The sequence below is a fragment of the Mytilus trossulus genome, chromosome 3, assembly GCF_036588685.1.
Source record: "Mytilus trossulus isolate FHL-02 chromosome 3, PNRI_Mtr1.1.1.hap1, whole genome shotgun sequence".
NCBI classification, from domain to species: domain Eukaryota; kingdom Metazoa; phylum Mollusca; class Bivalvia; order Mytilida; family Mytilidae; genus Mytilus; species Mytilus trossulus.
In genome coordinates this window covers 53,844,878-53,856,663 of record NC_086375.1, presented here as the reverse complement: position 1 = coordinate 53,856,663, position 11,786 = coordinate 53,844,878, and the positions used below count along the sequence as shown (strand labels likewise).

General features: G+C 30.3%; 1 protein-coding gene across 1 annotated transcript; it reads left to right on the top strand.

The window, feature by feature from the left end:
• The first annotated feature begins 211 nt into the window (after nt 1-211).
• Nucleotides 212-10,354, top strand: LOC134709543 (uncharacterized). The gene is made up of 2 exons (XM_063569703.1): nt 212-767; nt 9,968-10,354. Exons 1-2 carry the CDS (start codon nt 350-352, stop codon nt 9,985-9,987), a joined length of 438 nt encoding a protein of 145 aa, XP_063425773.1. The 5' UTR covers nt 212-349; the 3' UTR covers nt 9,988-10,354.
• Nucleotides 10,355-11,786: the final 1,432 nt, after the last annotated feature.

The following is an 11,786-nucleotide window of genomic DNA, read 5'->3' as shown; positions in this document are numbered from 1 at the left end:
ATTATACATGTGATGTATTTACCAGGTATATAGATATAGGAAGATGTGGTATTAGTGCCAATGAGACAACTTTTCATCCAAATAACAATTTATAAAAGTAAACCATTATAGGTCAATGGTTTGCTTTCAACACGGAGTCTTGGCTACACCGACCAACAAGCATCTAAGATTGTGGTTTCTGAAAGTTCAAGCGATTTTCGGGATACCGAAAATGAAAGTAGAAATAGACACCCGTGATTAAGATATTCCGAATAATCCAGTCGTCCCAAATCCTCTCACTACGACTCCATCCCCTGTTGATAACATTGACCGTATTTAAAGAAGGCGTTGAATTATTCGAGTATTCATCATGGGGAACACAGCTTCCGATTATGGCTCTACGGGAAGAATTACTGAAATGAGACCGTCTGAGTTACGATTTACTCATGATAGTGTTAGCTGTAATTTCCAGGATGGACATTCAATGGACGAAACATTACGTATGGTTTTAAATGGATCTATTCCAATTTCAAGAATACCACCACTAGTTGTTATGAACTATCAAGGGTCGTGGTATGTTGTCAGAGGTAACCGCAGGTTATATCTTTATCAATTATTGGAAAGGAATGGAAAGCTACAATATGTGAAAGTCCTACAACAGAACTTTGACAACAGCGTGTTTAAGAAACAGTTTACATCCAAGAACAATGGCCGATCAATTCGTCTGCGAGGAGATCCAAATATGGAACACAGATTGAACGAAATTATCAGAGAAAATAGTAACACAGGTAAATTACTCGTAAAAAAACTAGTACATATGTACCCAATTAAGGAGAAATTCATACTAGTTCGTTTTTTAATTTACTAGTCTTTCTTGTTTGAATTATTAGTGTACCTAACGTGACGGTACCCAAATTGCACCTATTTTGACAGTTTTTTCACCTACGTTTTTTTATGATCAAGAAAAAAATGTCCATACTGTGTTTATTTTGTAGCCCTATCCTTCTTGATTGTATAGGTACACCAATTTAAATTTTAATCCATATTGAGTCATTGAAAAATGGGTTTGAATCAACCTCCAAACTGTCCATGATTCTGTAATGAGGAGTACCCAAATTGCATCCATGCTTAGATTCACATCGTCAAAAGTCTAATAATCGGGCTTTTGTTTAATTTCTTCAAGTATTTTGAACAATTGGATATTTGTCCATGCTTACTCTTCATATTTTACGAAATGGATACTTATAATATATTGTATTTGCTAAGTTTTAAAAAGATGACGTTTTGATGACGTCGCATGGTGACGTTTCCGTACATTTTGCTTTTTTTGTAAACAGTCCATCTGTTGATAAAAACTGTGAACGTTTTGTGTATATCTAAATATGTTTACCTATGTTGAAAGACGTGCATAGTATCAAATCATAAAAATACAAATTGTTTAGTCTCTAGGAAATCTTGTAAGATTTTTGTTGCTATTTTTTTCTAAATAGGTGCAACTTGGGTACTCGGTGCAATTTGGGTACCCTGACGTTAGATATATAGAATCATTTGTTTTTCTAGTTAAAATTACTAGTATTTCTAGTTAACATTATTAGTCAGGTTGAACATACTAGCCTTTCAAGTTAAAATTACAAGTCTTTCTAGTGAAAATTATTACAACAAATGGAAGTTTTTAACGACCTTGACTGGCTATACAACCCTTGCACGGTCGGCCCTGGCATGCGCCTTTTTGGGCATCAAATAATTTAATTCTATAAGTCTTACTAGTTAGAATTATTAGTCTGACTATTTAAAATTATTTGTCTTTATAGTAAAAATTGCTAGCCTTTCGAGTTAAAATTGCTAGCCTTTCTAGTTAAAATTACTAGTCTTTATAGTCAAAATTGCTAGCCTTTCTAGTTAAAATTGCTAGCCTTTCTAGTAAAAATTGCTAGCCTTTCTAGTTAAAATTGCTAGCCTTTATAGTAAAAATTGCTAGCCTTTCTAGTTAAAATTACTAGTCTTTATAGTAAAAATTGCTAGCCTTTCTAGTTAAAATTACTAGTCTTTATAGTAAAAATTGCTAGCCTTTCTAGTTTAAATTACTAGTCGTAATAGTAAAAATTGCTAGCCTTTCTATAGATATATGAAGATGTGGTGTGAGTGCCAATGAGACAACTCTCCATCCAAATAACAATTTAAAAATTAAACCATTATAGGTTAAAGTACGGCCTTCAACACGAAGCCTTGGCTCACACCGAACAACAAGCTATAAAGGGCCCCAAAATAACTAGTGTAAAACCATTCAAACGGGAAAACCAACGGTCTTATCTATATAAACAAAACGAGAAACGAGAAACACGTATATATTACATAAACAAACGACAACTACTGTACATCAGATTCCTAGTTAAAATTACTAGTCTTAATAGTAAAAATTGCTAGCCTTTCTAGTTAAAATTACTAATCTTTATAGTAAAAAATGCTAGCCTTTCTAGTTAAAATTACTAGTCTTTATAGTAAAAATTGCTAGCCTTTCTAGTTAAAATTACTAGTCTTTATAGTAAAAATTGCTAGCCTTTCAAGTTAAAATTACTAGTCTTTATAGTAAAAATTGCTAGCCTTTCTAGTTAAAATTACTAGTCTTTATAGTAAAAATTGCTAGCCTTTCTAGTTAAAATTACTAGTCTTTATAGTAAAAATTGCTAGCCTTTCTAGTTAAAATTACTAGTCTTTATAGTAAAAATTGCTAGCCTTTCTAGTTAAAATAACTAGTCTCACTAGTTAAAATTATTTGTCTTTATAGTTAAAATTACTGGTCTTTACAGTTAAAATTACCAGTCTTTCTAGTCAAAATTACTAGTCTTTCTAGTTACAATGACTAGTCTGTCTAGTTGCAGTTACTAGTCTTTAAAGTTAAAACTAATGGTCTTTCTAGTTTAAATAACTAGTCTTTCCAGTTAAAATTCACGACTAGCTTGTCTAGTTGAAAATGCTATTCTTTCAAGTTAAGATTACGTATCTGCTAGTCAAAATTACTAGTCTTTAAAGCAAAATTACTTGCACTTTGTAGTTAAAATAACTACTTTCTATTTGAAATTAATAGTCTTTCTTGTTAAAATGATTTGTCTCTCTAGTGAGATATACTGGTCCTTCGTAGTTGAAATTATTCCTTATTGTAGTTAAACTTATTAGTCTGACTAGTAAAAATTATTTATCTATTTAGTTAAGGGAGTTCGCTTCTCAGTTTCAAAGTAATTAACTTTTCAAAACACTAGTTTATATTGATAGGGAATTTATAAAGGAATCCAAAGAGAGAAAAAAATATACAGGTCGCCGTGCTTGTTTTTGAGATGTGAGTCATTTAAATTTTGGCGGGAAAATATTCTCTCTTGACTTTTCTTAGTTTTGTCATTGACAATTTGAAGTTCTCAAAAACTGTTAAAAAGTAATTAAAATTTTATAAGACTTTTACAGATGGCTAATCATTAAACATGGATACGAATTTTTAAAAATAAAATGGGGGTCACCGGGCAAATTTTTTGAAGGCATTAAAATGGATAAAACCAGAGGATTTCGAAAATCTGACAAGCAATCCAAAACATGATAAGCCAGCTTCCTTAAAATAACTAGTCTTTAAAGTTTAAATTACTGGTCTTTTTAGTTAAAGCTAATAGTCTTTCTAAATTGATTGGGGACTTTTCCTTTTTGAATTTGCCTTGGAGTTCAGTATTTGGTGATTTTACTTTATAGTTAAAGCTAATAGTCTTTATGGTTAATTTACTTGTCCTTTATAGTTAAAATTACTTGTCCTTTGTAGTCAAAGTTATTGTCTTTCTGGTGTAAATAACTTGTATGTCTAGTTAAAATTATAAGCCTTTCTAGTAAACATTAGTATTTATGCTAGTTAAAATATTTTGTCTTTTTAGTTAAAATTACTAGTATTTATATTTAAAATAGCTGGTCTTTCTAGTAAAATTACTAGTCTCACTAGTTAAAATTACAAGTCTTCATAGTCAAAATTACTGTTTTTTACAGTGAAAATTACTAGTCTTATAGTTAAAATTACTAGTCTTCCGATTTGAAATATCTAGCTTGTCTAGTTGAAAATACTAGTCTTTCAGATTAAAATAACTAGTCTTTTAAGTTAAGATTACGTGTCTGTCTTGTCAAAATTACTAGTCTTCCAAGTCAAAATTACAGGTCTTTACAGCTAAAATTACGTGCTCTTTATAGTTAAAATTACTAGTCTTTCAAGTTAAAATTACAAGTCTTTCTAGTTAAAGCTAATAGTCTTTATAGTTAAAATTCCTTGTCCTTTGTAGTTAAACTTATTGTCTTTCTGGTGTAAATAAATTGTATGTTTAGTTAAATTTATAGGCCTTTCTAGTAAACATTAATAGGTATTCTAGTTAAAAATATTGTGTCTTTTTGGTTAAAATGACTTTTTCTTGTGAAAAATATTTTGTCTTTCTAGTTAAAATCACTTGTCTTTCTTGTTAAAACTACTAGCTTGTCTTTTTAAAATTATTAAATTGTCTAATTGGAAATTAAAAGTCTTTCTAGTTTAAGCAAATAGTCTTTATAGTTAAAATTACTTTTCCTTTGAAGTAAAAATTACTTGTCCTTTGTAGTTAAACTTATTGTCTCTCTGGTGTAAATAACTTGTATGTCTAGTTAAATTTATAGGTCTTTCTAGTAAACATTAATAGTTATTCTAGTCAAAAATATTGTGTCTTTTTGGTTAAAATGACTACTTTTTCTTGTGAAAATTATTTTGTCTTTCTAGTTAAAATCACTAGTCTTTCTTGTTAAAACTACTAGCTTGTCTTGTTGAAATTATCAAATTGTCTAATTGGAAATACTATTCTTTCAAGTTAAAATTACAAGTCTTTCTAGTTTAAGCAAATAGTCTTTATAGTTAAAATTACTTTTCCTTTGAAGTTTAAATTACTTTTTCTTTGAAGTTAAAATTACTTTTCCTTTGTAGTTAAACTTATTGTCTTTCTGGTATGAATAACTTGTATGTCTAGTTAGAATTATAAGCCTTTCTAGTAAACATTAACAGTTATTCTAGTCAAAATATTGGGTCTTTTTAGTTAGAATTACTTTGTCTTTTTAGTTTAAATTATTAGGCTTTCTAGTTCAAATCACTAGTCTCACTAGTTAAGATTGTTTGTCTTTCTAGTTAAAATTACAAGTCTCCATAGTTAAAATATCTTGTCTTTTCAGTGAACATTACTAGTGTTTCTAGTTTAAATTATTACATTAATAGATATAGGATGATGTGGTATGAGTTCCAATGAGACAACTTTTCATCCAAAAAACAATTTAAAAAAAATAAACCATTATAGGTCAATGTACGGCCTTCAACACGAAGCCTTGGCTCTCACCGAACAACAAGCTATAAAGGGCCCCAAAATATAACTAGTGTTAAACCATTCAAACCGGAAAACCAACGGTATAATCTATATAAAAATACGAGAAACGAGAAACACGTATAAATTACATAAACAAACGACAACTACTACATACATCAGATTCCTGGTTAAGGACAGGTGCAAACATTTGCAGCGGGATTAAACGTTTTAATGGTTCCAAACCTTCTCCCTTTTTCTGAAACAATAGCATAACATCACAACATAGAAAAATACACGATAAAATATCAATTGGCAGGCCTAACTTGTCTGTTTTGTTATAATAACAAGTTTTTATAGTTATGGTGAGTTGAATAACACCTGTATCACTCAGATTACAATTCTACCTTCACATCTAAGTTTGTATTTAGCCTATTAAATACTTATTTAGCCTTGAGAATTGAAAGGTCAGTTTATCCCATTCATACAATAGAAGTTGATAAATTTGGCTTCATGCCATTTACCTTGTCCAAAATTAAGGTCACTTTATTGTTATTGTGATATTGTTAAAGTACAAAAGAACCCTATATTCTGACCAATACTTAAAACTTTGTGCATCTTGATTTAATTCTTAAAAATCTGTTAATGTTGAGTTTTAGGGGTTATTTAAGGTTATATTAAATTGCATATATTTTTTTACATGGTAGTTTTTTTTTCAGATATTAAAAAAAAAAATATCTGCTTGACTGTTATAGAAATAGACTATGCTTGCAGGTTATCTAAAACACTGTCTTGTCTTTAGTTTACACCAAATCTGACAAATTATTATATAGTTGCAAAATATTTTAAATGAGACCTGAATGTGCATTGAACAATGTTGAAGGTTAAAATAATCATATAAACTAGAATGAAGAAACATCTTGGTCCCAAAAAAACATCATCAACCAGGATATAAAATTCCAAATATTAATTTATCATTGTTTATTATACTAATATCAGTTGAAATCTCAGGTCACTGTTTTTTATGTTTACAATTTAGGTCATGTCCCAACAGAAAATCAATAAATATGACATTACAATGTACTCTTAGCACAAACACATAAGGTCACTGTGAAATATACAACTAGGGCAAGAAACTATCAGTTATATCAAACCAGTTTGACCAGATGTTTAGTTTAAAACCAGTTTTACTAGATGTGTCCTATATATTGACAATGTAAATGACATGAGGACCTGCATGGGTTTTTTAATATCTGTATTCTTAAATTTTTATGGCATTTTCCTTTTAAAATGTTTAATAGCCTTAAAAATAACTCTCATTAACATTCTGTAAAATGTTCATGAAAATGATTTTACTATATAGTCTTTTTATTACAAGATTATTTATCAATTATGTACATTGACCATTATATTATCAGTATTGCATTACAGTTACTAAAGTTATCTTTTCAAGTTATTTTGCACATTTATTATTTTATACTTTTGCACCCCAGTATTCTCTATATTTTATTTTATTGTTCATTTTCTCTTTTCTCTATTTTTTTGTTGCTATTACATGTATTCTCTATTCTGTAAACCCCATTCTGACCCTCATAGGTAAACTTCTATTGTATGAATGGGATAAACTGACCTTTCAATTCTCAAGGCTAAATAAGTATTTCATAGGCTAAATACAAACTTACCTGTCAAGGTAGAAATGTAATCTGAGTGATATCGGTGTTTTTCAAGTGACCATAAAATAACTTGTCCTTCGTAGTTGAAATATTAATCTTTATAGTTAAAGTTATTAGTCTTTCTGGTTAAAATTATTAGTGTTTCTAGTTAAAATTACTATTCTTTCAAGTTAAGACTATTAGTCTGTCTAGTTTAAATTACAAGTCTTTAAAGTTAAAATCACTTGTCCATTGTAGTTAAAATTGCTAGTATGTCTAGTTTATATTACAAGCATTTACAACTTAAAATTACCTTCTGGTTAAGCTTACTTGTCTTTCTAGTTGAAATTATTAGTCTTTCTTGTGTAAATTACTGGTCTGTCTTGTTGAAAGTACTAGTCTTTATAGTTAAGTACTTTGTAGTTTTATTTATACTATGGTCTGCCTAGTTCGATTGTTAGTCTTTCTTAATAAAACTACTGGTCTTTCAAGGTAGCATTAAATAGTCTTTCTAGTTAAGGTCATTAGTCTTTCTGGTTATAATTTCTGGCCTTTCTTGTTAAAAGTACCGGTCTTTCTAGAATATTTATGCTAAGCCTTTCTAAAAGTTGACATTCTGCCTAGTTTATTTATACTAGTCCTTCCAAAATATTGATACTCTTCCTAATAACTTTACTGGACTTTCTAGATTAGATTAATAGTATTTTCTCGTTAAAATTACTATAGTCTTTAGTTAAAATTACTAGTTTTTTCTTGTTAGAATTAATTTTTATTCTGGTAAAAATTGCTTGTCGTTTTAGTGAAAATTAATTGTCTTTCTTGTAAAAATTAATGGTAATTTTATGGAAAATTTAATATTTCTGGTTGACGTTACTGGGCAATTACCAGTCTTTCTAGTTTACATTAACATTCTTTCTGGTTAAAACTACGGGTCTTTCTAGTTAAAATTACTGGTTTGTCTATTAATAATTAGTTATCTTTCATTATACAATTTCTAGTTATAATTACTGGTCTTTCTAGCTAAGATTACTTGTCTTTCTAGTTTAAATCACTAGTCTTTCTGTTTTATCTTTACTGGTCTTTAACTTGAAATTACTAGTCTATCGTTAGAATTACTGTTCTTTCTTGTAAATATTACTAGACTTTCTTCATAAGATTAATAGTCTTAAGAATTACTGGCCATTCGTGTTATTAAAATATACTTAGTCTGTTGTTTAAATTAATAGACTTTCTAGTTAAGATTTCTAGACTTTCTAGTTAAGATTTCTAGACTTTCATGTTAGATTACTAATCTCTCTAGATAAGACTACTGGCCTTTATAGTTACAATTATTGATATTTCTATAGTTGATTTATATAAGTCATTCCTCTACTAGGTATTTATTTGGATGAAGATACGATAACGTAACCATGTATACGCATCAGTCTCCAAACAATGCGCGCAGTGTAGTAGTCTAGGAGTTAATCACAATTGGCATGTTTTTTCGGTCAAAATTTATGATCGAATTTAAAGTTTTCAATAGCACATTAAATGCATTACCTTTTTGTTCATTTGTCAGCGGCAGATCAAATAAGAGTTTAAGAAAATGACAGTTTTAGTGTAAAAAAATTATTTGAAAGTATTTCATTTTGAAGAAAACACGTTTAAAACCATTTAATGTTCTTTGTATCTAGTCTCAAATTTGAACAGCAATATGTTGCATACACCTTCCTTAAACACTGGTAATCAATCAAAAAGTGGAGGGCTAGAACTGATCTGAGTTTTCTACACATCAGTAGTATTGATGGGGTATGTCCACGGATATCCAATATCATTAGAGGTTGTTCAGTATTCAAAGAGAGCTACATATGGGCCTGGCGTATTGGACATTAATGAACCTTAGTGAGCACGCTCACATGCCCCACGCCACCACATTGTCACTGGCAAATAAAATTTAAAAAAAATGAATCATAATTTTCTGTGGATAAGCAAATCAACATAGTATGTCCTTGTTATCTAAAAAGTTTCATAAAATTCTGTTGTAATGTTTCAGGAGTTTTGATGACAAACTGTTACAGTAGAATATTGAGGCAAATAAGTTCAAAGAGGAATGCCGATATGCACAGATATCTATATTTGATGTCCTTATAATCTAAAAAATTCCATGAAACTCTTTTGTTTGGTTTCAGAGGAGTTGAGATGACAAACTGTTGCAGTAGCATATCGGTGCAAAAAAGTTCAAAGGGGCGTAACTCCTAGAAGAAAAAAGATGAATCATGATTTCCTGTCGATATGCACATCTACATTTTATGTCCTTATTATCTACAAAGCATCATGTAATTCTGTTGTGTGGTTTCAGAGGAGTTGCGATGAAAAACTGTTGCATTACATGTAGTATATTGGGTAAATAAGTTCAAAGGGGCGTAACTCCTAGCCTGACTCCTAGAAAAAAGTATCTTAATTTCCTGTCGATATGCACATCTACATTGTATGTCCTTAATATCTACATATCATCATGCAATTCTGTTGTGTGCTTTCAGAGGAGTCTCGATGACAAACTGGTTCAGTAGTATATTGAGGCAAATAAGTTCACAGGGGCGTAACTCCTAGAAATAAAAATTCGTATCGTAATTTCCTGTCAATATGCATCTACATAGTATGTCCTTAATATCTAAAAATGTTTCATGAAATTCTGTTGCGAGAAGATGCGATGACAAGAGTAGGACAGACGGGTCAAAAACATTATAGTTGCGTGGGGTATAATAAACGCATCATAGATACCATTCGCGCGTTTTGTTTACAGAAGACTCACAGGTGACGGTCGAAGAAAAGGTTTATTTGCCAAATAAAATACTAAATTACAGAGCCCTGGACCCACAATTTCCAAAGGTTTTGCTAATGTTTTCGAATAATAACATTATGAAGTATTCAATACAGATGTAAATGAGCCGATGAAGAAAATCGATCAGTTTTGCAATAACATTCTAAAAAATCATTTATCATTACTTCTTTCTATTTCAGGCTGGTGTGTTGTCATGTGATTGGATCTTCTCACTTTTTCACAACCGGTGTTAACTTCTGTGATTGGCACACTACTGTAGGCTAGTAGATTTGTTAAGATACGCATGTTATTTGCGAATTTGACAATAATTCGAGTTCAGCATTATTTATTTTTCGATAAAGAATTGTTTAATGAAAAAATCTTTGATATTTATAGCCAGGAAAAAATAAAATACCGTACTCCAAGGAAAATTTAGAAGGGAGAGTCTGTAACAAACGACAAAATCAACGCTATCAACCAACGGTTCGAGTGGGTAAGGAAACTCACACAAAAAACGCCTTCTCTTACATACATGAAACAATCTAAGTATTCATCACCAGAAATGCGTTTCCGATGACGATTCCGACTTTACAAACATACAAAACATTGAATAAATTATATTCAATATTCATTCAAATGCACGATGTCCGATGAGATGCAATGTACGGAATGGCAAATGCTTGATTTGTAAATGATGACCAATTGAAACGTTGTTTGATGCTTTTGCACATTGTTTAATAGATGAAAAAAGTAAAATCACAAAAATACTGAACTCAGAGGAAAATCAATTTGGAAAGTCCATAACCACATGGCAAAATCAAAAAACAAAACGCATCAAAAACGAATGGACAAGAACTGTCATATTCCTGACTTGGTACAGGCATTTTCAAATGTAGAAAAAGGTGAATTAAACCTGGTTCTATAACGCTAACCCTCTCACTTTAATAACAGTCTCATCAAATTCCGCTACATTTACATGTCATGAATACATATCAACCGAATTATCGGTTCAGATTGATGACCAATTAATCATAATTGGTTGAGTTAGATATAAAGATCATAATTTTGAGAAAAGTCGTATTTTTGGCGTATATTTTAAATGCTTTGGAAATGCAAAAAATTGTAACAAAGACAGGAACAATCGTTTTCCATGCCTTCTAGAATTTTATAAATATTTGTTTTTGTCCAAAGCGTCTTTTGATAAATGAAACGATTTCCATTAATAGTTATGTAATTTTGCATACCGAAGATTAGTATATTTATCAAATCATTTGCATTGTGGTAGTCACTAGATGCCAAGTATATAGACTTAAATATCGCATCAATTTGGAGATCTATAATGCAGGTCTGCTGCAATGTTGCTACATAGAAATGGAAAGCTCACAATTAAAAAAACTGAAATCATCTCTTTTGTCGTAAAGTTTTGTTTTCAACCAACCCTCATTGTTAATATCTAGATGCAAGTCAAGATATGAGACAGACTTAACTGTATCTGTTGTATGCTTAATCTCTTTCATTGGATAACTAAGTTCAACATAGTCACCAATTTTTAAATTCGATAAATTAGTACATCATCTATATAGCGGAAAGTAAAGTTAAAGGGTATTGCTAACTTTCTTTCGAAGAAGTTCCTTTATGAAGTCAGCCTCATACAAATAAAGAAACAAGCCGACAAGAAGAGAGGCACGATTGGTTCCCATGGGAAAGTCGATAGTTTGTTGAAAACACGTCCTCCTAACGTAACAAATATGTTGTCGATTCAAGAAATAAGACATCTTGATATTGTCAGTTTTCGGAGTGTTTTTTTTTCGTATGAATCCGAGTGATTCTTTACGAAGTAGGATTTATCCCTCTCTAAGAGAAGATACTTGTATCTACGTTTGCCATTCTTTTTTATGACACAAATCATTGGCAATACTTACTCTTTGGATTTTTCTTTTAGTTTTGAATTGGAAATACTTGTGTAAAGTGTAAAAAAGTCAAAAGTGTTTAAATACTTTTACAAGATGAAAGAGTCTT